General features: G+C 48.5%; 1 protein-coding gene across 1 annotated transcript in view; it reads right to left on the reverse strand.

Moving 5' to 3' along the window:
* The window catches only part of WDR75 (WD repeat domain 75), a 237,055-nt gene that overhangs the window by 151,557 nt on the left and 59,812 nt on the right, over positions 1-25,686 (reverse strand). Inside the window, exons 12-13 of the mRNA XM_069225921.1 lie at positions 25,026-25,201; positions 16,371-16,534 (exon numbers count right to left, since the gene is read on the reverse strand). Of these exons, the coding sequence (XP_069082022.1) occupies positions 16,371-16,534; positions 25,026-25,201 (340 nt within the window). The remainder of the gene's footprint in view (positions 1-16,370; positions 16,535-25,025; positions 25,202-25,686) is intronic.

Consider the following 25,686-nt stretch of genomic DNA (forward strand, 5'->3'; position numbering starts at 1 on the left):
TGTGGCTAAATCCACCCCACCCTCAGAAACTAGAGTAGCTTCAGTGTGGACCCTGATTTGCTCTGGGCACACTGTTGATCCCACTTGGAGACTAGCCATACCAGTGTTACCTGGATGGGAGTTTGGAGTGGAACCTTTCTTGGGACAGGCCTTGTCTCCAGTTTGGTGTCCATGCTGTTTACAGCTATGACACCAGGCCTTTTTGGGATCAAAGTTTTTACCCTTGTACCCATTGTTTTGTGAAGAGGCTCTGGGCCCACCCTCCTGTGCAGGTTTTTGGGGGCCTGTAGAAGACTCTTTACTATTTTTAGTTTTGGTTGTCTCATCACCCTTCTGCTGGGGAGTCTTTGTGACCCCTTTCTTTTGGTCACCCCCTGTTGAAGTCTTGGACACCCTTGTCTTGACCCAATGGTCCGCCTTCTTTCCCAATTCTTGGGGAGAAATTGGTCCTAGGTCTACCAGATGCTGATGCAGTTTATCATTGAAACAATTACTTAACAGGTGTTCTTTCACAAATAAATTGTACAGCCCATCATAATTACTTACACCACTGCCTTGAATCCAACCATCTAGTGTTTTCACTGAGTAGTCAACAAAGTCAACCCAGGTCTGGCTCGAGGATTTTTGAGCCCCCCTGAACCTAATCCTGTACTCCTCAGTGGAGAATCCAAAGCCCTCAATCAGGGTACCCTTCATGAGGTCATAAGATTCTGCATCTTGTCCAGAGAGTGTGAGGAGTCTATCCCTACACTTTCCTGTGAACATTTCCCAAAGGAGAGCACCCCAGTGAGATCTGTTCACTTTTCTGGTTACACAAGCCCTCTCAAAAGCTGTGAACCATTTGGTGATGTCATCACCATCTTCATATTTAGTTACAATCCCTTTGGGGATTTTCAACATGTCAGGAGAATCTCTGACCCTATTTATGTTGCTGCCACCATTGATGGGTCCTAGGCCCATCTCTTGTCTTTCCCTCTCTATGGCTAGGATCTGTCTTTCCAAAGCCAATCTTTTGGCCATCCTGGCTAACTGGATGTCCTCTTCACTGGAGTTATCCTCAGTGATTTCAGAGTTGTTGGTCCCTCCTGTGAGGGAACCAGCATCTCTGACTATTATTTGTGGAGTCAGGGCTTGAGAAGCCCTGCTCTCCCTAAGTAGGACTGGAGGGGGGGAATTTCCCTCCAAGTCACTATCTTCATCCTCTGAGTTGCCATCCTCAGAGGGGTTGGCCTTTTCAAACTCTGCCAAAAGCTCCTGGAGCTGTACTTTGGTAGGTTTGGGGCCCATTGCTATTTTCTTTAGTTTACAGAGTGACCTTAGCTCTCTCATCTGTAGATGGAGGTAAGGTGTGGTGTCGAGTTCCACCACATTCACATCTGTGCTAGACATTATGCTTCTAAAAGTTGGAATACTTTTTAAGAATCTACAACTGGTTCTAGAATCTAATTCAAACTTTTACAAACTCTAAAAGAAATGCTAAACAGGATCTAACACAAGGCCCTAGCAGGTCTTTTAAGAATTTAGAAAACTTTTCAAATTGCAAAAATCAATTTCTAATGACAATTTTGGAATTTGTCGTGTGATCAGGTATTGGCTGAGTAGTCCAGCAAATGCAAAGTCTTGTACCCCACCGCTGATCCACCAATGTAGGAAGTTGGCTCTGTATGTGCTATTTCAAAGTAAGGAATAGCATGCACAGAGTCCAAGGGTTCCCCTTAGAGGTAAAATAGTGGTAAAAATAGATAATACTAATGCTCTATTTTGTGGTAGTGTGGTCGAGCAGTAGGCTTATCCAAGGAGTAGTGTTAAGCATTTGTTGTACATACACATAGACAATAAATGAGGTACACACACTCAGAGACAAATCCAGCCAATAGGTTTTTATATAGAAAAATATCTTTTCTTGTTTATTTTAAGAACCACAGGTTCAAATTCTACATGTAATAGCTCATTCGAAAGGTATTGCAGGTAAGTACTTTAGGAACTTTAAATCATCAAAATTGCATGTATACTTTTCAAGTTATTCACAAATAGCTGTTTTAAAAGTGGACACTTAGTGCAATTTTCACAGTTCCTAGGGGAGGTAAGTATTTGTTAGTTTTACCAGGTAAGTAAGACACTTACAGGGTTCAGTTCTTGGTCCAAGGTAGCCCACCGTTGGGGGTTCAGAGCAACCCCAAAGTCACCACACCAGCAGCTCAGGGCCGGTCAGGTGCAGAGTTCAAAGTGGTGCCCAAAACACATAGGCTAGAATGGAGAGAAGGGGGTGCCCCGGTTCCGGTCTGCTTGCAGGTAAGTACCCGCGTCTTCGGAGGGCAGACCAGGGGGGTTTTGTAGGGCACCGGGGGGGACACAAGCCCACACAGAAATTTCACCCTCAGCGGCGCGGGGGCGGCCGGGTGCAGTGTTAGAACAAGCGTCGGGTTCGCAATGGAAGTCAATGAGAGATCTCGGGATCTCTTAAGCGCTGCAGGCAGGCAAGGGGGGGCTTCCTCGGGGAAACCTCCACTTGGGCAAGGGAGAGGGACTCCTGGGGGTCACTTCTGCAGTGAAAGTCCGGTCCTTCAGGTCCTGGGGGCTGCGGGTGCAGGGTCTTTTCCAGGCGTCGGGACTTAGGTTTCAGAGAGTCGCGGTCAGGGGAAGCCTCGGGATTCCCTCTGCAGGCGGCGCTGTGGGGACTCAGGGGGGACAGGTTTTGGTACTCACAGTCGTAGAGTAGTCCGGGGGTCCCTCCTGAGGTGTTGGATCGCCACCAGCCGAGTCGGGGTCGCCGGGTGCAGTGTTGCAAGTCTCACGCCTTTTGCGGGGAGCTTGCAGGGTTCTTTAAAGCTGCTGGAAACAAAGTTGCAGCTTTTCTTGGGGCAGGTCCGCTGTCCTCGGGAGTTTCTTGTCTTTTCGAAGCAGGGGCAGTCCTCAGAGGATGTCGAGGTCGCTGGTCCCTTTGGAAGGCGTCGCTGGAGCAGGATCTTTGGAAGGCAGGAGACAGGCCGGTGAGTTTCTGGAGCCAAGGCAGTTGTCGTCTTCTGGTCTTCCTCTGCAGGGGTTTTTCAGCTAGGCAGTCCTTCTTCTTGTAGTTGCAGGAATCTAATTTTCTAGGGTTCAGGGTAGCCCTTAAATACTAAATTTAAGGGCGTGTTTAGGTCTGGGGGGTTAGTAGCCAATGGCTACTAGCCCTGAGGGTGGGTACACCCTCTTTGTGCCTCCTCCCAAGGGGAGGGGGTCACAATCCTAACCCTATTGGGGGAATCCTCCATCTGCAAGATGGAGGATTTCTAAAAGTCAGAGTCACCTCAGCTCAGGACACCTTAGGGGCTGTCCTGACTGGCCAGTGACTCCTCCTTGTTGCTTTCTTTGTTCCCTCCAGCCTTGCCGCCAAAAGTGGGGGCCGTGGCCGGAGGGGGCGGGCAACTCCACTAAGCTGGAGTGCCCTGCTGGGCTGTGACAAAGGGGTGAGCCTTTGAGGCTCACCGCCAGGTGTCACAGCTCCTGCCTGGGGGAGGTGTTAGCATCTCCACCCAGTGCAGGCTTTGTTACTGGCCTCAGAGTGACAAAGGCACTCTCCCCATGGGGCCAGCAACATGTCTCTGGTGTGGCAGGCTGCTGGAACTAGTCAGCCTACACAGACAGTCGGTTAAGTTTCAGGGGGCACCTCTAAGGTGCCCTCTGTGGTGTATTTTACAATAAAATGTACACTGGCATCAGTGTGCATTTATTGTGCTGAGAAGTTTGATACCAAACTTCCCAGTTTTCAGTGTAGCCATTATGGTGCTGTGGAGTTCGTGTTTGACAGACTCCCAGACCATATACTCTTATGGCTACCCTGCACTTACAATGTCTAAGGTTTTGTTTAGACACTGTAGGGGTACCATGCTCATGCACTGGTACCCTCACCTATGGTATAGTGCACCCTGCCTTAGGGCTGTAAGGCCTGCTAGAGGGGTGTCTTACCTATACTGCATAGGCAGTGAGAGGCTGGCATGGCACCCTGAGGGGAGTGTCATGTCGACTTACTCGTTTTGTCCTCACTAGCACACACAAGCTGGCAAGCAGTGTGTCTGTGCTGAGTGAGAGGTCTCCAGGGTGGCATAAGACATGCTGCAGCCCTTAGAGACCTTCCTTGGCATCAGGGCCCTTGGTACTAGAAGTACCAGTTACAAGGGACTTATCTGGATGCCAGGGTCTGCCAATTGTGGATACAAAAGTACAGGTTAGGGAAAGAACACTGGTGCTGGGGCCTGGTTAGCAGGCCTCAGCACACTTTCAATTGTAAACATAGCATCAGCAAAGGCAAAAAGTCAGGGGGCAACCATGCCAAGGAGGCATTTCCTTACACAACCCCCCCCCAAACGAAAGAGGATGAGACTAACCTTTCCCAAGAGAGTCTTCATTTTCTAAGTGGAAGAACCTGGAAAGGCCATCTGCATTGGCATGGGCAGTCCCAGGTCTGTGTTCCACTATAAAGTCCATTCCCTGTAGGGAGATGGACCACCTCAACAGTTTAGGATTTTCACCTTTCATTTGCATCAGCCATTTGAGAGGTCTGTGGTCAGTTTGAACTAGGAAGTGAGTCCCAAAGAGGTATGGTCTCAGCTTCTTCAGGGACCAAACCACAGCAAAGGCCTCCCTCTCAATGGCACTCCAACGCTGCTCCCTGGGGAGTAACCTCCTGCTAATGAAAGCAACAGGCTGGTCAAGGCCATCATCATTTGTTTGGGACAAAACTGCCCCTATCCCATGTTCAGAGGCATCAGTCTGCACAATGAACTGCTTAGAATAATCTGGAGCTTTGAGAACTGGTGCTGAGCACATTGCCTGTTTCAGGGTGTCAAAGGCCTGTTGGCAGTCCACAGTCCAGTTCACTTTCTTGGGCATTTTCTTGGAGGTGAGCTCAGTGAGGGCTGTCACAATGGATCCATATCCCTTCACAAACCTCCTGTAGTACCCAGTCAAGCCAAGGAATGCCCTGACTTGAGTCTGGGTTTTTGGAGCTACCCAGTCCAGAATAGTCTGGATCTTGGGTTGGAGTGGCTGAACTTGGCCTCCACCTACAAGGTGTCCCAAGTAAACCACAGTTCCCTGCCCTATCTGGCATTTGGATGCCTTGATAGAGAGGCCTGCAGATTGCAGAGCCTTCAAAACCTTCCTCAGGTGGACCAGGTGATCCTGCCAGGTGGAGCTAAAGACAGCAATATCATCAAGATAAGCTGTGCTAAAGGACTCCAAGCCAGCAAGGACTTGATTCACCAACCTTTGGAAGGTGGCAGGGGCATTCTTTAAACCAAAGGGCATAACAGTAAACTGATAATGCCCATCAGGTGTGGAGAATGCTGTCTTTTCTTTTGCTCCAGGTGCCATTTTTATTTGCCAGTACCCTGCTGTCAAGTCAAAGGTACTTAGAAATTTGGCAGCACCTAATTTATCAATGAGCTCATCAGCTCTTGGAATTGGATGAGCATCTGTCTTGGTGACAGAATTGAGCCCTCTGTAGTCCACACAAAACCTCATCTCTTTCTTTCCATCTGTGGTGTGAGGTTTGGGGACTAAGACCACTGGGCTAGCCCAGGGGCTGTCAGAGCGCTCAATGACTCCCAATTCCAGCATCTTGTGGACTTCCACCTTGATGCTTTCCTTAACATGGTCAGACTGTCTAAAGATTTTGTTCTTGACAGGCATGCTGTCTCCTGTGTCCACATCATGGGTACACAGGTGTGTCTGACCAGGGGTTAAGGAGAAGAGTTCAGGAAACTGTTGTAGGACTCTCCTACAATCAGCTTGCTGTTGGCCAGAGAGGGTGTCTGAGTAGATCACTCCATCTACTGTACCATCTTTTGGGTCTGATGACAGAAGATCAGGGAGAGGTTCACTCTCTGCCTCCTGATCCTCATCTGTTACCATCAACAGATTGACATCAGCCCTGTCGTGGAAGAGCTTAAGGCGGTTTACATGGATCACCCTTTTGGGGCTCCTGCTTGTGCCCAGGTCCACCAAGTAGGTGACCTGACTCTTCCTCTCTAGTACTGGGTAAGGGCCACTCCATTTGTCCTGGAGTGCCCTGGGAGCCACAGGCTCCAGAACCCAGACTTTCTGCCCTGGTTGGAACTCAACCAGTGCAGCCTTTTGGTCATACCAAAACTTCTGGAGCTGTTGGCTGGCCTCAAGGTTTTTGGTTGCCTTTTCCATGTACTCTGCCATTCTAGAGCGAAGGCCAAGTACATAGTCCACTATGTCCTGTTTAGGCTCATGGAGAGGTCTCTCCCAGCCTTCTTTAACAAGGGCAAGTGGTCCCCTTACAGGATGACCAAACAGAAGTTCAAAGGGTGAGAACCCTACTCCCTTCTGTGGTACCTCCCTGTAAGCGAAAAGCAGACATGGCAGGAGGACATCCCATCTCCTTTTGAGTTTTTCTGGGAGCCCCATGATCATGCCTTTTAATGTCTTGTTGAATCTCTCAACTAAGCCATTAGTTTGTGGATGGTAAGGTGTAGTGAATTTATAAGTCACTCCACACTCATTCCACATGTGCTTTAGGTATGCTGACATGAAGTTGGTACCTCTGTCAGACACCACCTCCTTAGGGAAACCCACTCTGGTAAAGATACCAATGAGGGCCTTGGCTACTGCAGGGGCAGTAGTCGACCTAAGGGGAATAGCTTCAGGATACCTGGTAGCATGATCCACTACTACCAGGATATACATATTTCCTGAGGCTGTGGGAGGTTCCAGTGGACCAACTATGTCCACACCCACTCTTTCAAAGGGCACCCCCACCACTGGAAGTGGAATGAGGGGGGCCTTTGGATGCCCACCTGTCTTACCACTGGCTTGACAGGTGGGGCAGGAGAGGCAAAACTCCTTAACCATGCTGGACATATTGGGCCAGTAGAAGTGGTTGACTAACCTCTCCCACGTCTTGGTTTGTCCCAAATGTCCAGCAAGGGGAATGTCATGGGCCAATGTTAGGATGAACTCTCTGAACAGCTGAGGCACTACCACTCTCCTAGTGGCACCAGGTTTGGGGTCTCTGGCCTCAGTGTACAGGAGCCCATCTTCCCAATAGACCCTATGTGTTCCATTTTTCTTGCCTTTGGACTCTTCAGCAGCTTGCTGCCTAAGGCCTTCAAGAGAGGGACAGGTTTCTTGTCCCTTACACAGCTCTTCCCTTGAGGGTCCCCCTGGGCCTAAGAGCTCAACCTGATAAGGTTCAAGTTCCAAAGGCTCAGTTCCCTCAGAGGGCAGAACTTCTTCCTGAGAAGAGAGGTTCCCTTTCTTTTGCTGTGTTGCAGTTGGTTTCCCAACTGACTTTCCTGTTCTCTTGGTAGGCTGGGCCATTTTTCCAGACTCCAGCTCTACTTTTTCACCCTGTGCCTTGCATTGTGCTCTCGTTTTCACACACACCAGTTCAGGGATACCCAGCATGGCTGCATGGGTTTTTAGCTCTACCTCAGCCCATGCTGAGGACTCCAGGTCATTTCCAAGCAGACAGTCCACTGGGATATTTGAGGAGACCACCACCTGTTTCAGGCCATTGACCCCTCCCCATTCTAAAGTAACCATTGCCATGGGATGTACTTTTCTCTGATTGTCAGCGTTGGTGACTGTGTAAGTTTTTCCAGTCAGGTATTGGCCAGGGGAAACCAGTTTCTCTGTCACCATGGTGACACTGGCACCTGTATCCCTCAGGCCCTCTATTCTAGTCCCATTAATTAAGAGTTGCTGTCTGTATTTTTGCATGTTAGGCGGCCAGACAGCTAGTGTGGCTAAATCCACCCCACCCTCAGAAACTAGAGTAGCTTCAGTGTGGACCCTGATTTGCTCTGGGCACACTGTTGATCCCACTTGGAGACTAGCCATACCAGTGTTACCTGGATGGGAGTTTGGAGTGGAACCTTTCTTGGGACAGGCCTTGTCTCCAGTTTGGTGTCCATGCTGTTTACAGCTATGACACCAGGCCTTTTTGGGATCAAAGTTTTTACCCTTGTACCCATTGTTTTGTGAAGAGGCTCTGGGCCCACCCTCCTGTGCAGGTTTTTGGGGGCCTGTAGAAGACTCTTTACTATTTTTAGTTTTGGTTGTCTCATCACCCTTCTGCTGGGGAGTCTTTGTGACCCCTTTCTTTTGGTCACCCCCTGTTGAAGTCTTGGACACCCTTGTCTTGACCCAATGGTCCGCCTTCTTTCCCAATTCTTGGGGAGAAATTGGTCCTAGGTCTACCAGATGCTGATGCAGTTTATCATTGAAACAATTACTTAACAGGTGTTCTTTCACAAATAAATTGTACAGCCCATCATAATTACTTACACCACTGCCTTGAATCCAACCATCTAGTGTTTTCACTGAGTAGTCAACAAAGTCAACCCAGGTCTGGCTCGAGGATTTTTGAGCCCCCCTGAACCTAATCCTGTACTCCTCAGTGGAGAATCCAAAGCCCTCAATCAGGGTACCCTTCATGAGGTCATAAGATTCTGCATCTTGTCCAGAGAGTGTGAGGAGTCTATCCCTACACTTTCCTGTGAACATTTCCCAAAGGAGAGCACCCCAGTGAGATCTGTTCACTTTTCTGGTTACACAAGCCCTCTCAAAAGCTGTGAACCATTTGGTGATGTCATCACCATCTTCATATTTAGTTACAATCCCTTTGGGGATTTTCAACATGTCAGGAGAATCTCTGACCCTATTTATGTTGCTGCCACCATTGATGGGTCCTAGGCCCATCTCTTGTCTTTCCCTCTCTATGGCTAGGATCTGTCTTTCCAAAGCCAATCTTTTGGCCATCCTGGCTAACTGGATGTCCTCTTCACTGGAGTTATCCTCAGTGATTTCAGAGTTGTTGGTCCCTCCTGTGAGGGAACCAGCATCTCTGACTATTATTTGTGGAGTCAGGGCTTGAGAAGCCCTGCTCTCCCTAAGTAGGACTGGAGGGGGGGAATTTCCCTCCAAGTCACTATCTTCATCCTCTGAGTTGCCATCCTCAGAGGGGTTGGCCTTTTCAAACTCTGCCAAAAGCTCCTGGAGCTGTACTTTGGTAGGTTTGGGGCCCATTGCTATTTTCTTTAGTTTACAGAGTGACCTTAGCTCTCTCATCTGTAGATGGAGGTAAGGTGTGGTGTCGAGTTCCACCACATTCACATCTGTGCTAGACATTATGCTTCTAAAAGTTGGAATACTTTTTAAGAATCTACAACTGGTTCTAGAATCTAATTCAAACTTTTACAAACTCTAAAAGAAATGCTAAACAGGATCTAACACAAGGCCCTAGCAGGTCTTTTAAGAATTTAGAAAACTTTTCAAATTGCAAAAATCAATTTCTAATGACAATTTTGGAATTTGTCGTGTGATCAGGTATTGGCTGAGTAGTCCAGCAAATGCAAAGTCTTGTACCCCACCGCTGATCCACCAATGTAGGAAGTTGGCTCTGTATGTGCTATTTCAAAGTAAGGAATAGCATGCACAGAGTCCAAGGGTTCCCCTTAGAGGTAAAATAGTGGTAAAAATAGATAATACTAATGCTCTATTTTGTGGTAGTGTGGTCGAGCAGTAGGCTTATCCAAGGAGTAGTGTTAAGCATTTGTTGTACATACACATAGACAATAAATGAGGTACACACACTCAGAGACAAATCCAGCCAATAGGTTTTTATATAGAAAAATATCTTTTCTTGTTTATTTTAAGAACCACAGGTTCAAATTCTACATGTAATAGCTCATTCGAAAGGTATTGCAGGTAAGTACTTTAGGAACTTTAAATCATCAAAATTGCATGTATACTTTTCAAGTTATTCACAAATAGCTGTTTTAAAAGTGGACACTTAGTGCAATTTTCACAGTTCCTAGGGGAGGTAAGTATTTGTTAGTTTTACCAGGTAAGTAAGACACTTACAGGGTTCAGTTCTTGGTCCAAGGTAGCCCACCGTTGGGGGTTCAGAGCAACCCCAAAGTCACCACACCAGCAGCTCAGGGCCGGTCAGGTGCAGAGTTCAAAGTGGTGCCCAAAACACATAGGCTAGAATGGAGAGAAGGGGGTGCCCCGGTTCCGGTCTGCTTGCAGGTAAGTACCCGCGTCTTCGGAGGGCAGACCAGGGGGGTTTTGTAGGGCACCGGGGGGGACACAAGCCCACACAGAAATTTCACCCTCAGCGGCGCGGGGGCGGCCGGGTGCAGTGTTAGAACAAGCGTCGGGTTCGCAATGGAAGTCAATGAGAGATCTCGGGATCTCTTAAGCGCTGCAGGCAGGCAAGGGGGGGCTTCCTCGGGGAAACCTCCACTTGGGCAAGGGAGAGGGACTCCTGGGGGTCACTTCTGCAGTGAAAGTCCGGTCCTTCAGGTCCTGGGGGCTGCGGGTGCAGGGTCTTTTCCAGGCGTCGGGACTTAGGTTTCAGAGAGTCGCGGTCAGGGGAAGCCTCGGGATTCCCTCTGCAGGCGGCGCTGTGGGGACTCAGGGGGGACAGGTTTTGGTACTCACAGTCGTAGAGTAGTCCGGGGGTCCCTCCTGAGGTGTTGGATCGCCACCAGCCGAGTCGGGGTCGCCGGGTGCAGTGTTGCAAGTCTCACGCCTTTTGCGGGGAGCTTGCAGGGTTCTTTAAAGCTGCTGGAAACAAAGTTGCAGCTTTTCTTGGGGCAGGTCCGCTGTCCTCGGGAGTTTCTTGTCTTTTCGAAGCAGGGGCAGTCCTCAGAGGATGTCGAGGTCGCTGGTCCCTTTGGAAGGCGTCGCTGGAGCAGGATCTTTGGAAGGCAGGAGACAGGCCGGTGAGTTTCTGGAGCCAAGGCAGTTGTCGTCTTCTGGTCTTCCTCTGCAGGGGTTTTTCAGCTAGGCAGTCCTTCTTCTTGTAGTTGCAGGAATCTAATTTTCTAGGGTTCAGGGTAGCCCTTAAATACTAAATTTAAGGGCGTGTTTAGGTCTGGGGGGTTAGTAGCCAATGGCTACTAGCCCTGAGGGTGGGTACACCCTCTTTGTGCCTCCTCCCAAGGGGAGGGGGTCACAATCCTAACCCTATTGGGGGAATCCTCCATCTGCAAGATGGAGGATTTCTAAAAGTCAGAGTCACCTCAGCTCAGGACACCTTAGGGGCTGTCCTGACTGGCCAGTGACTCCTCCTTGTTGCTTTCTTTGTTCCCTCCAGCCTTGCCGCCAAAAGTGGGGGCCGTGGCCGGAGGGGGCGGGCAACTCCACTAAGCTGGAGTGCCCTGCTGGGCTGTGACAAAGGGGTGAGCCTTTGAGGCTCACCGCCAGGTGTCACAGCTCCTGCCTGGGGGAGGTGTTAGCATCTCCACCCAGTGCAGGCTTTGTTACTGGCCTCAGAGTGACAAAGGCACTCTCCCCATGGGGCCAGCAACATGTCTCTGGTGTGGCAGGCTGCTGGAACTAGTCAGCCTACACAGACAGTCGGTTAAGTTTCAGGGGGCACCTCTAAGGTGCCCTCTGTGGTGTATTTTACAATAAAATGTACACTGGCATCAGTGTGCATTTATTGTGCTGAGAAGTTTGATACCAAACTTCCCAGTTTTCAGGGTAGCCATTATGGTGCTGTGGAGTTCGTGTTTGACAGACTCCCAGACCATATACTCTTATGGCTACCCTGCACTTACAATGTCTAAGGTTTTGTTTAGACACTGTAGGGGTACCATGCTCATGCACTGGTACCCTCACCTATGGTATAGTGCACCCTGCCTTAGGGCTGTAAGGCCTGCTAGAGGGGTGTCTTACCTATACTGCATAGGCAGTGAGAGGCTGGCATGGCACCCTGAGGGGAGTGTCATGTCGACTTACTCGTTTTGTCCTCACTAGCACACACAAGCTGGCAAGCAGTGTGTCTGTGCTGAGTGAGAGGTCTCCAGGGTGGCATAAGACATGCTGCAGCCCTTAGAGACCTTCCTTGGCATCAGGGCCCTTGGTACTAGAAGTACCAGTTACAAGGGACTTATCTGGATGCCAGGGTCTGCCAATTGTGGATACAAAAGTACAGGTTAGGGAAAGAACACTGGTGCTGGGGCCTGGTTAGCAGGCCTCAGCACACTTTCAATTGTAAACATAGCATCAGCAAAGGCAAAAAGTCAGGGGGCAACCATGCCAAGGAGGCATTTCCTTACAGACATGGTTTCTCAATATTGATAACATTGTAACTAATATGAACAATAGTAATGTGGAAAAGCTACACAATTGCCTATTTGGTAGTTTGTAGACCGAGAGACAAAATATTTTCTTCCAAATTTGGTGCATTGACCCTGAAGAATGTTTGGTGACAGAGTTGCCAACTTTTGAGTTAAGTGGATTAAGCACCAACTTTGGCTAAGGCCAACTAAACACGATTACAATATAAATGGTAGGCAAATGAATGTCAGAAGTGGAACGATTCAGCCCTTTTGAACTTGCCAGGGCTGAACAGATAACATCTTGTAGGAAGTTGGCTCTGTATGTGCTATTTCAAAGTAAGGAATAGCATGCACAGAGTCCAAGGGTTCCCCTTAGAGGTAAAATAGTGGTAAAAATAGATAATACTAATGCTCTATTTTGTGGTAGTGTGGTCGAGCAGTAGGCTTATCCAAGGAGTAGTGTTAAGCATTTGTTGTACATACACATAGACAATAAATGAGGTACACACACTCAGAGACAAATCCAGCCAATAGGTTTTTATATAGAAAAATATCTTTTCTTAGTTTATTTTAAGAACCACAGGTTCAAATTCTACATGTAATATCTCATTCGAAAGGTATTGCAGGTAAGTACTTTAGGAACTTCAAATCATCAAAATTGCATGTATACTTTTCAAGTTATTCACAAATAGCTGTTTTAAAAGTGGACACTTAGTGCAATTTTCACAGTTCCTAGGGGAGGTAAGTATTTGTTAGGTTAACCAGGTAAGTAAGACACTTACAGGGCTTAGTTCTTGATCCAAGGTAGCCTACCGTTGGGGGTTTAGAGCAACCCCAAAGTCACCACACCAGCAGCTCAGGGCCGGTCAGGTGCAGAGTTCAAAGTGGTGCCCAAAACACATAGGCTAGAATGGAGAGAAGGGGGTGCCCCGGTTCCGGTCTGCTTGCAGGTAAGTACCCGCGTCTTCGGAGGGCAGACCAGGGGGGTTTTGTAGGGCACCGGGGGGGACACAAGTCCACACAGAAATTTCACCCTCAGCGGCGCGGGGGGCGGCCGGGTGCAGTGTAGAAACAAGCGTCGGGTTCGCAATGTTAGTCTATGAGAGATCTCGGGATCTCTTCAGCGCTGCAGGCAGGCAAGGGGGGGGTTCCTCGGGGAAACCTCCACTTGGGCAAGGGAGAGGGACTCCTGGGGGTCGCTTCTCCAGTGAAAGTCCGGTCCTTCAGGTCCTGGGGGCTGCGGGTGCAGGGTCTCTCCCAGGCGTCGGGACTTTAGATTCAAGGAGTCGCGGTCAGGGGAAGCCTCGGGATTCCCTCTGCAGGCGGCGCTGTGGGGGCTCAGGGGGGACAGGTTTTGGTACTCACAGTATCAGAGTAGTCCTGGGGTCCCTCCTGAGGTGTCGGATCTCCACCAGCCGAGTCGGGGTCGCCGGGTGCAGTGTTGTAAGTCTCACGCTTCTTGCGGGGAGCTTGCAGGGTTCTTTAAAGCTGCTGGAAACAAAGTTGCAGCTTTTCTTGGAGCAGGTCCGCTGTCCTCGGGAGTTTCTTGTCTTTTCGAAGCAGGGGCAGTCCTCAGAGGATGTCGAGGTCGCTGGTCCCTTCGGAAGGCGTCGCTGGAGCAGGATCTTTGGAAGGCAGGAGACAGGCCGGTGAGTTTCTGGAGCCAAGGCAGTTGTCGTCTTCTGGTCTTCCGCTGCAGGGGTTTTCAGCTGGGCAGTCCTTCTTCTTGTTGCAGGAATCTAATTTTCTAGGGTTCAGGGTAGCCCTTAAATACTAAATTTAAGGGCGTGTTTAGGTCTGGGGGGTTAGTAGCCAATGGCTACTAGCCCTGAGGGTGGGTACACCCTCTTTGTGCCTCCTCCCAAGGGGAGGGGGTCACAATCCTAACCCTATTGGGGGAATCCTCCATCTGCAAGATGGAGGATTTCTAAAAGTTAGAGTCACCTTAGCTCAGGACACCTTAGGGGCTGTCCTGACTGGCCAGTGACTCCTCCTTGTTATTCTCATTATTTTCTCCGGCCTTGCCGCCAAAAGTGGGGCCTGGCCGGAGGGGGCGGGCAACTCCACTAGCTGGAGTGTCCTGCTGGGTTGGCACAAAGGAGGTGAGCCTTTGAGGCTCACCGCCAGGTGTGACAATTCCTGCCTGGGAGAGGTGTTAGCATCTCCACCCAGTGCAGGCTTTGTTACTGGCCTCAGAGTGACAAAGGCACTCTCCCCATGGGGCCAGCAACATGTCTCGGTTTGTGGCAGGCTGCTAAAACTAGTCAGCCTACACAGATAGTCGGTTAAGTTTCAGGGGGCACCTCTAAGGTGCCCTCTGTGGTGTATTTTACAATAAAATGTACACTGGCATCAGTGTGCATTTATTGTGCTGAGAAGTTTGATACCAAACTTCCCAGTTTTCAGTGTAGCCATTATGGTGCTGTGGAGTTCGTGTTTGACAGACTCCCAGACCATATACTCTTATGGCTACCCTGCACTTACAATGTCTAAGGTTTTGTTTAGACACTGTAGGGGTACCATGCTCATGCACTGGTACCCTCACCTATGGTATAGTGCACCCTGCCTTAGGGCTGTAAGGCCTGCTAGAGGGGTGTCTTACCTATACTGCATAGGCAGTGATAGGCTGGCATGGCACCCTGAGGGGAGTGCCATGTCGACTTACTCGTTTTGTCCTCACTAGCACACACAAGCTGGTAAGCAGTGTGTCTGTGCTGAGTGAGAGGTCTCCAGGGTGGCATAAGACATGCTGCAGCCCTTAGAGACCTTCCTTGGCATCAGGGCCCTTGGTACTAGAAGTACCAGTTACAAGGGACTTATCTGAATGCCAGGGTGTGCCAATTGTGGATACAATGGTACATTTTAGGTGAAGGAACACTGGTGCTGGGGCCTGGTTAGCAGGGTCCCAGCACACTTCTCAGTCAAGTCAGCATCAGTATCAGGCAAAAAGTGGGGGGTAACTGCAACAGGGAGCCATTTCTTTACACATCTGTTTTACTGTGGGACGCTCGTGTTCAGTTATAACCATGCATGGAGAAACTGGTAAGTTTTAAGCGTCCACTAGGTTACAATTTCAGAAATGCTATATGATCCCCACATAAGATAACAAGTTTGTGCAACCAGAGAGGTTCATGCATCAAGCAACAAACTGTCATCCTGTTACCAAAATACATGTATCAAATGATGACTCAAATGTACACATGCAGCATATACACCATCAAGAAGGGCACAAACCAGATAACTACGAACATAGCTTTCTACATTTTTGCCCCCAACATTCCCAACTCTGAGGTCCCTCTTTCCACCTTAAAATTCACAAATGTCACATCTTTGCTTAGTCAAGGCTTCAAAACCTGGATATAAGGTTTACCAGCAGATGTAAAGCAAAGATATGAATAATAAACATCTGGCAAAATTGGCTAATTTCACCTTACCTTCAAAAGGGAGGCCTCCGGGACTAACGACATAGAAACCTGAATTAACACTTCATGTTCTCAGCTGCTAACCCTACAGCTGTATTTATACATATTGTAAACTAGTAACTAGACTAAACTCATTAATGGGCTCTCCAACTTAAACCTGGACCTGAAACATTATAAGGGCAATCAATAGTGGATTTGTATCCGATGTCCAGACCCACAAGTTGAAAGCAAGCAGAGATGGCGATGAGGGGGCAGGTTCAAGGGATTTGGGGCTTTTTATGAGATTGGATGCACATTCTGTTCTCTCTTAAACCATTTAGAACAATACTTGCAATATTTTAAGAGCGCAGTTTTCAGAGCTTAAGACACGTTTGGAGAAAATCTCTCTAAGTCAGTCAATTAAGGCAAGGTATTACATTACCGCTACATTTCCTGTCTCCACATCACCTTAGCTACGATGTTTGACCCAATAACACTTTGGAAGCAAATACTTCCATGTGGATTGTTGGAGCAACACAGAAAACATAAAAGTACACTTAAACACTAAACCTCTACCACTCGCACACCTATCAAGAGATATCTGAACTCCCAATCTGGGATAGGAATACTACTCCCTCCAGCCACCGATTCCTAAGGCAAATCTAGCTTTACATTATTATGAAACATCTTTCACTCCCAAACACACAGCAATGCAAGATCTGTCGAAAAAACAAATTAAGCCCAGGCCTGGACTAACGGAGATAAATGGAGGCAATACTTACAAGAGGATACTGAAAACTAGGAAAAACATTCCTTTAAAGGCCATCTATGTCGACAGATACATTAAGTTTAAAAAAAAAAAATGGACTTTCAATGTACTTACTGTAGATATCAGAGTCATCACTTAAAACCCAAGCTTTAAATCGTCCATCTCTTCCTGTGGTTACAAAGGTTGGAATTCCATCTTCCTGGTCATCTGTGTCAGAGAAACACAGGGAAGTGATTTGGTCTTCATGAGGCATGTTTATCCTGGTGTTCAAAACAAAGCTTTGGGGAAGAAAACCAGTACTTATCACTTGCCTGCAACTCTAATAAGAACTAGGCGAATTGTGCCTTTTAATTAGGCAAGAGTTTCTTCTAAGATGAAGCTAGTATACAATAATATTTAACTCAGATCAACATCATCCCATAAAGGATGAGCAGAACATGCAGGGAACAGTTACCTGATTAAACCCTCCATATTCACAAAGTCAGAACATGTAAGACAATAATCAACTCTTGCTATCAAATTTCAGTGAAATCCTTCTTGAAAATTCTGCGGCTGCTTCGATATCAACTGGACCTTTATCAGTAACCACATCAGAAGAGATGATTCACTAGCTGAAGACAAAACATGCAATGCAGTTCTACTACTTTGGACTATCACCTCACTGCTACATTTAAACATTATGCTTCCTGTAGGAAAGTACCCTCTTTCTTGGCATGGTTATCCCCATTTTCTGCCTGTTTTCGGTATGTTTGACTGTGTCTACTGGATTCCTGCTAACTAGGACCCCGGTAGTTTTGCTCTATCTTCTAAATTGTACCTTTGTCTTCCCACAATTGGCGTACTGGTCCCCCCCCCCCATGTAAGTCCCTAGTATATGGTACCTAGGTACCCAGGGCATTGGGGTTCCATGGGATCCCTAAGGGCTGCAGCAGTTATTCTGCCACCTAGCAGGCCTGCCATTGCAGCCTGCGTGAAACGGGCGCATGTCCCAGTTTTCACTACAGGTCACTAAGTCACCCCTATTGTAGGCCCTCTCAGCCCAGAGGCAGGGTGCAGGTACCTGTGTGTGAGGACACCCCTGCACGAGACCCCACAAATTCCAGATCCATTTTCCTGGACTTTGTGAGTGCGGGGATGCCAATTTATGCGTGTACTGGACCTATGTAATGCTACATAATGGTAACTCCGAATCTGTGCATGTTTAGTATCAAACATGTCTGAATCAGACCCCAATACTGTTGCAATTATTGGAAGTATGATCCCATGCACTCTGGGGGCTCCTTAATGGAGCCCCAGCATTGCTACCACCAGTCTTATAGGGTTTTCCGGGCAGCCCAAGCTGCTGCCACCCCTAGCTGCTGCCACCCCTCAGACAGGTTTCTGCCATCCTGCTGCTTGATCTGATCAAGCCCAGGAAGGTAGAACAAAAGGATTTCCTTTGGGAGAGGCGGTAACACCCTCTCCCTTTGGGAATAGGTGTGACTGGCTTGGGAGAGGTAGCCTCCCTGTAGGAAGTTGGCTCTGTATGCACTATTTCAAAGTAAGGAATAGTATGCACAGAGTCCAAGGGTTCCCCTTAGAGGTAAGATAGTGGCAAAAAGAGATAATACTAATGCTCTATTTTGTGGTAGTGTGGTCGAGCAGTAGGCTTATCAAAGGAGTAGTGTTAAGCATTTGTTGTACATACACACAGGCAATAAATGAGGAACACACACTCAGAGACAAATCCAGGCCAATAGGTTTTGTTATAGAAAAATATCTTTTCTTAGTTTATTTTAAGAACCACAGGTTCAAATTCTACATGTAATATCTCATTTGAAAGGTACTGCAGGTAAGTACTTTAGAAACTTTGAATAATTACAGTAGCATATATACTTTTCACATAAAACACAAATAACTGTTTTAAAAGTGGACACAAGTCCACACAAAAAGAACACCCTCAGCAGCGCGGGGGTGGCCGGGTGCAGTGTGCAAACAAGTGTCGGGTTCGCAATGTAAATCAATGGGAGACCAAGGGGTCTCTTCAGCGGTGCAGGCAGGCAAGGGGGGGGGGGCTCCTCGGGGTAGCCAGCACCTGGGCAAGGGCGAGGGCCTCCTGGGGGTCACTCCTGCACTGAAGTTCCGATCCTTCAGGTGCTGGGGGCTGCGGGTGCAGGGTCTTTTCCAGCCGTCGGGATTTTAGAGTCAGGCAGTCGCGGTCAGGGGGAGCCTCGGGATTCCCTCTGCAGGCGTCGCTGTGGGGGCTCAGAGGGGACAACTTTGGTTACTCACAGTCTCTGAGTCGCCGGAGGGTCCTCCCTGAGGTGTTGTTTCTCCACCAGTCGAGTCGGGGTCGCCGGGTGCAGTGTTGCAAGTCTCACGCTTCTTGCGGGGAGATTGCAGGGTTCTTTAAAGCTGCTCCTTTGGATAAAGTTGCAGTCTTTTTGGAGCAGGTCCGCTGTCCTCGGGAGTTTCTTGTCGTCGTCGAAGCAGGGCAGTCCTCAGAGGATTCAGAGGTCGCTGGTCCCTTTGGAAGGCGTCGCTGGAGCAGAGTTCCTTGGAAGGCAGGAGACAGGCCGGTGAGTTTCTGGAGCCAAGGCAGTTGTTGTCTTCTGGTCTTCCTCTGCAGGGGTTTCAGCTAGGCAGTCCTTCTTGTTGTTGCAGGAATCTAATTTTCTAGGGTTCAGGGTAGCCCTTAAATACTGAATTTAAGGGCGTGTTTAGGTCTGGGGGGTTAGTAGCCAATGGCTACTAGCCCTGAGGGTGAGTACACCCTCTTTGTGCCTCCTCCCAAGGGGAGGGGGTCACATCCCTAATCCTATTGGGGGAATCCTCCATCTGCAAGATGGAGGATTTCTAAAAGTTAGAGTCACCTCAGCTCAGGACACCTTAGGGGTTGTCCTGACTGGCCAGTGACTCCTCCTTTTTATTCTCATTATTTTCTCCGGCCTTGCCGCCAAAAGTGGGGGCCGGGGCGGAGGGGGCGGGCAACTCCACTAGCTGGAGTGTCCTGCGGCGCTGTGACAAAGGGGTGAGCCTTTGAGGCTCACCGCCAGGTGTTACAGCTCCTGCCTGGGGGAGGTGTTAGCATCTCCACCCAGTGCAGGCTTTGTTACTGGCCTCAGAGTGACAAAGGCACTCTCCCCATGGGGCCAGCAACATGTCTCTAGTGTGGCAGGCTGCTGGAACTAGTCAGCCTACACAGACAGTCGGTTAAGTTTCAGGGGGCACCTCTAAGGTGCCCTCTGGGGTGTATTTTGCAATAAAATGTACACTGGCATCAGTGTGCATTTATTGTGCTGAGAAGTTTGATACCACACTTCCCAGTTTTCAGTGCAGCCATTATGGTGCTGTGGAGTTCGTGTTTGACAAACTCCCAGACCATATACTCTTATGGCTACCCTGCACTTACAATGTCTAAGGTTTTGCTTAGACACTGTAGGGGCACAGTGCTCATGCACTGGTGCCCTCACCTATGGTATAGTGCACCCTGCCTTAGGGCTGTAAGGCCTGCTAGAGGGGTGTCTTACCTATACTGCATAGGCAGTGAGAGGCTGGCATGGCACCCTGAGGGGAGTGCCATGTCGACTTACTCATTTTGTTCTCACTAGCACACACAAGCTGGTAAGCAGTGTGTCTGTGCTGAGTGAGGGGTCTCTAGGGTGGCATAATACATGCTGCAGCCCTTAGAGACCTTCCCTGGCATCAGGGCCCTTGGTACCAGAGGTACCAGTTACAAGGGACTTATCTGGATGCCAGGGTGTGCCAATTGTGGAATCAAAAGTACAGGTTAGGGAAAGAACACTGGTGCTGGGGCCTGGTTAGCAGGCCTCAGCACACTTTCAATTCAAAACATAGCATCAGCAAAGGCAAAAAGTCAGGGGGTAACCATGCCAAGGAGGCATTTCCTTACAATTCCTCTGCAACCTCCACTTCGACTTCTAGCCACTGGACCCTCCAGGAACCGACAACGCTGCTACAGCAAAGATGACTACTCTGCAACTTTGTTTCCACATCTCCTGCCGGCTTTGCAACATTTCCCCAGCTGTGCATCCTCAGAAGACTGCAACTCTTCAGCCTGCACAAGAAGAAGGAATTTCCCTTGGAGTGAAGGAGTCGCTCCCCTGCAACCACAGGCACCTACAACAAGTGACGACCAGCTGCGTGGATCTCCCCTCATCTTGAGCTCTGTGGATCCTGCATCACGGGTGGTGGTCTGGAGTAGTCCTCTTGGTCCTCTCTACCAGATGTCCAACTTTGGTGGAGGTAAGTCTTTGCCTTCCCATGCAGGACAGTGCCCCTGTCCACTGCGTATCTTACAGCTGCCACAACTTGTTTGCATCTCCTCCCTGGGATCTTAAGGCGGCGTGTAGCTCCAGCCTGCAGCACTCCATTGTACAAAGCACAGCCTCCTGCATGGTTCTCCTACGGCGTGGGATCCTCTTTTGTAGTGCTGTGTGGGATTCTTCTGCAACTCCTGTGTATCCGTCTTGTGGGTGGTGCCTCTGCTCCTGTGGACACACTGCGATGCCAAGGGTCCCCTGTGACTCCCCCTCCTGGGTTGAGTCCCCCATGGCCTTTCTGGTCCCCGGCAGCACCTCTTTTCCACTAACCGTGAGTTTGCCTTTCATCTGCATCCATCAGGAACTGCAGTGCTGACATGTTCATCATCGTCGACCAACTCCTGCATCCACAGCTGGGTGGGTAGTAGCTCCTGCTCCTCCTCCTACTCCTCCTGGGCTCCCCTGTGATTCTTGGACTTGGTCCCCTCTCGCCACATGTCTTTATTCAGGAATCCACTGCTGGTTTTTTGGCAGTCTTTTCTGGGTGTCTTTTTTCTTCTTTTCATCTTTTTGGGTGGGTTGGGAAAAATCTAGTGATTTACTCCTGCATTCCTGGTCTTTAGGGGGGGCAGAGTTTTTTTTGTGGTTTTCTGGTACTCCCAGCTCCCGTCTACACATTTTACTTACCTAGATAGGGTTACCTTGTTCGCATTCCATTTTTTTTAGTATATGGTTTGTGCACCCCCTAGGGCAGTGTTCTCTGAACTTTTTAATGCCGCAGCCCCCTTCCCCCCCCCCCGCAGTTGAAAAATAAAAATCATTGCCCCCCCCCCCCCTCAGAATTGTTCACCATTATTTCAACATTGCCATCTTTATAAAATACGTCTAGACCTATTTAAACATTGCAGTTAATTACGGCTACCTTTTTAAAAATGCAGTAACCTGCTTCTTCTTAAAACAAAGGCCTGTTATCTGTATAATGTTTTTTTTTTGGCCAGAGTCTGGAGCCCCCCCTGGGATCATTTGAGGCCCCCCTAAGGGGGGGGGGGGGGGGGACCTCTGCCCTAGGGTCACTATTGGTTATTGCTATTTGCACTGTTTTCTAACCTTTTCTATGCCGGTTTCTGATTGCTAGTGTGTATATTTCGTGTATTACTTACCTCCTAGGGGTGGGGGACCTGTCTAGTATATTGTGATTTGTTACAAAAAAACTAAATACCTTTATTTCTGAACAACTGAGAGTTTTTCTTTTATGTGAGTAAGTGCTGTGAGACTACAGTGGTATTGCATGAGCTTTGCATGTCTCCTAGATAAGCCTTGGATGCTCATCCACAGTTACCTCGAGACACCCTGGCTTCTAGACACTGCCTACACTTCACTAAGAGGGGATACCTGGACCTGGTATAAGGTGTAAGTACCATAGGTACCCACCACACACCAGGCCAGCTTCCTACACTTCCCTTAGCCAAACATTAAAAAATAAGCCACAAGCATGAAATCCATGACTCTGTCAGGTGGCATGGAATCTTGACCAAGAGCACAATACGCTATCGGTCCTGCTGCTCCGCAGAAAGGTGTTCACACCTCCTCCAGCAGGATGGCTAGTGATTTAGCATACCAAGGCCAGGGACTTCAAAGTCCCTGCTGACTTTGATATGCGACCCTGGCATCCTCCAGACCTACAGGATGCCATCCCTGGCCCTGAGGCCCATTTGGCACAGGGACAGGTGGGAAATTAGCTATGCGAGGAGGCATGGAGTCCACCAAGGACAGAAATACCCCTAGGATGAGCTGCCTGATGTAACCCACCCTAGGAAAATTCTGCCATCTTGAATTAGGAACTCTGTGACGGGGTTATGCCCAATCCCCACAGGAAGTCATCATATAGAGGGTGTAGTGACCCTCAGTGCTACTCCCCTGCACTCGCAGGAACCCAAGAAGAACTGTGAGAGCCCCAGATTGTGGAAAACCAGACAACAAAAAGCATCACTGCACCTGAGGTTTGACCACATTGGTCCCACAGTCACTGCCTGCAGCCTCTTGTGCAGACACCAAGACCCACAAGGACTCTCTGCGACCCTGCCAGACAAAGCACAACTGCACATGCTCTTCCCAGTCCAAGTTCCTGTGGACTAACAATGGCCCTGTGTGCACAAGTCCCTTGAGACCTGGACCCCCCCCCCCCCCCAACCCCCCCCTTTGGGTTCAGCCAGACTGGCCCCCATTCCTCACCTGCAGCCTCTTTTCCTTGGAACCGCTTCCCAGTGAAATCAGCCCCCAGGCCCGCCCACACCCTGAGCTGTCCCCCCACCTACTAGAATTCTCCCCCCCCCCCCCCCTACGGGTCTTCACAACTGTCGGGACAAGAGCAGTTAGGCAAGGTTTGGCACCCAAGGCTCTAGTGCATGTCAGCTATGTCGTCCTTTTCTTGTAGTAAGGCAAATCTAAGTTCCTGGGGTCAGGAGGCAACCTAAATACTGAATTTAAGGACCTTAAGGGGAGTGTAGAATAGTGGCCAATGGACTACTTACTCCTAGAGAGACTACACACCCTAGATGACCACTTCCAGTGGGAAGTGGGCATTTTCCTGACCCAGGGTACCTAGTTCCACCAAAAACAAGATGGTGGAACCCTTCATTTGTGGAGCACATCAGGCTGGAAGTACAGCACACCTACTGCATTACTAATTTCCCACCTGTCTTGGTGCCAAATAGACCTCAGAGCAGGGGGTGGCATTCTAGAGGTCTGGGGAAGCCAGTGTCGCATATCAAAGGGTGGCGGAGGCTTTGAAGCCTCTAGCCCAGATATCCTGATTTACCAGCCATCCTGTTGGAGGAGATAACACCTTCCTCTGGAGCAGGCATTGTTTCTGGCCTCAGAGTGCGGGCTCTCGCCTCCAGGGACTCAAACTTGTCTGTGGTGGCAGGCTGGTCGATACCAATCAGCCAGCACACTAGAGGACCAGTAGGTTTTTAGGGGGCTCCACTAAGTTGCCCTCTGAATGCACGTCATAATAATTCCAATACTAGCATCAGTATGGATTTTTTGGTTTAGGCAAGGTGTTTGATACCAAACACCATAGGTTTCAGTGAAGCCATTATGTAGCTGGGTAACTCGTAATGACCTGTCCCTAGTACATACCTTCAAACAGCTTCCCTGTTCACTAATATCTAGTAACAGAACTAGATATCAGATGGGCATATCTGCTCATGCAGACACGTCCTAACATATAACATACTCTGCCTTAGAGCTCCAAGGCCTGCTTTATGGGGGTGGAGAGGAATGATATATGAGGAGTCACTCAATCCTGTGACTCCAAAAAGACTTCTTTGAAGAAAAACAACTTGTAAAACACCAAGCCTAACACTAGATGTCGGAAGAGCTATGCATAGTATGTGTATCTGCAGCTACACATGCCATCAAACATATATATGTATACACACACACAGAGTGACTTTGGCATGACACGTGTGCTATGTTGTGTTTTCACAGTGTTTGCACCATGCCACACAGCTTGCATCCAATTTGTAGGGGTGTCTCTTGGGTTAGCATAATACATGCTGCAACCTTAGGGACCCTCTTTAGTACCTAGGACCTATGTACCAGGGGTACTATTTACTAGGGACTTACAGGGGTGTTTAAGTGTGTGCAAACTGTACAGATTTAGACCATCTGCCGTGTTTTATTGAAAGGACACTGCAAATGAGAACTTGGTTAGGAGTGACCGAGAGCACTTTCAGTCGAAAAACTGTGGCAAAAAGTGGGGGTGACCATGGCTAAAGGGGCACTTTCCTACACAACCCACAACACTTTCAATTAGGCCACTGAATGGCTGGAAGACTGCACACGCCGGAGGGACTTGATCTAATAATGTAAACCTAACTGTTGCCAAATATTACAGATTCTCATCAACTGGTTTGAATTTGCGGATATGAGGCAGAATATTAACAAATATTCACAAACCAATTCATTACCTAAAAAAACAAAGTCTGCCTGAAGGGCTAATTGTTTTAGCTAATTAAATGGCTACAGGGTGGAGAACCTTTAAGATTGAAACATGACAGACAATATATCAACTGCCCCTTAGTTAAATGATGCAGGTTTTTCCACGTCCTACCAGCACTCTGAGATTTAGAGCTTAAACACAAACTGTTAAATAATTGTTATTTTGCCAACAAAGCTCAACAAATATGGTGCTGCGAGGTTATGACACCAAATGATATTACTGCTAAATCACTTGTTACAATTTGGTAAACAAATCCACAAAGAGGAGCTCTATATCCTAGGACAAAGGTTGGGATACTCCCTTGCGAACACTTGGCAATATTCTAGAGTAAGCTCAGACACATGTAAAAAGAAGCTTGCCCATAAATCATCATGGTTACAAGTGCTCACTGCTGCTATTGGGCATGTAACATATGGCACACCAATACATAGACGTAACATGGTGGTTTTTTTTTACAATATCAGTTAAGAAAACAGTGGACATGGATGTATTAAAGCTCACCTTTGGTTAGCTTCCTCATATTCCCATAGTTTCATCTGTAACTCCATTTCTGCATCATTTTCCTGCCGCTGTTCCACTGTGGCCAGCCAGACACCACGTGCACTAAAGGCACATTTCACCAGCTCTACCTGATTCAACCCGGTCTGGTGGATATACTCTTGTTGTACTATGTCCAGCTTCAGATACAAAATAAAAGACATATCAAATATAGAATATCACTGAGGCATTTGTTAATGAACAACATATCAAACATGCGGCAAAATAGCTCTTGCGCATTAATGCCTTGCATAGTCATTTTGTGTTGAGGGGGGGGGGGGGGGGGGGGGGGGGGGGGGGGAGGGGACACACAAAAGGCCAGAGTCTGATGAAGGGTTGTAAAGCCTTTTTCATTTAGTTCTCAGGTTCTGAGCAAGTGGTTCACTTCAATATTTTCATACAGTCTCATTACCATGAGACTAAGATGCCAAAGAAAGGTCCACGCCGATATGCTATAAGGGCAACATAAGCAGCTGATCTCCATCCAGATCTTGGAAGACTCAACATCTATATTGTTAATTTTAGCACATGAAAAGGGACTTAAGGCTTGAACTTCTGTACTCATCAAGCCCCTGAGAAGCGTTTGAACAGCATTTCAAGCCTTACCTATTTGTATGTACTGTCA

This window comes from Pleurodeles waltl, chromosome 3_1, assembly GCF_031143425.1.
Source record: "Pleurodeles waltl isolate 20211129_DDA chromosome 3_1, aPleWal1.hap1.20221129, whole genome shotgun sequence".
Taxonomy (NCBI): Eukaryota; Metazoa; Chordata; class Amphibia; order Caudata; family Salamandridae; genus Pleurodeles; species Pleurodeles waltl.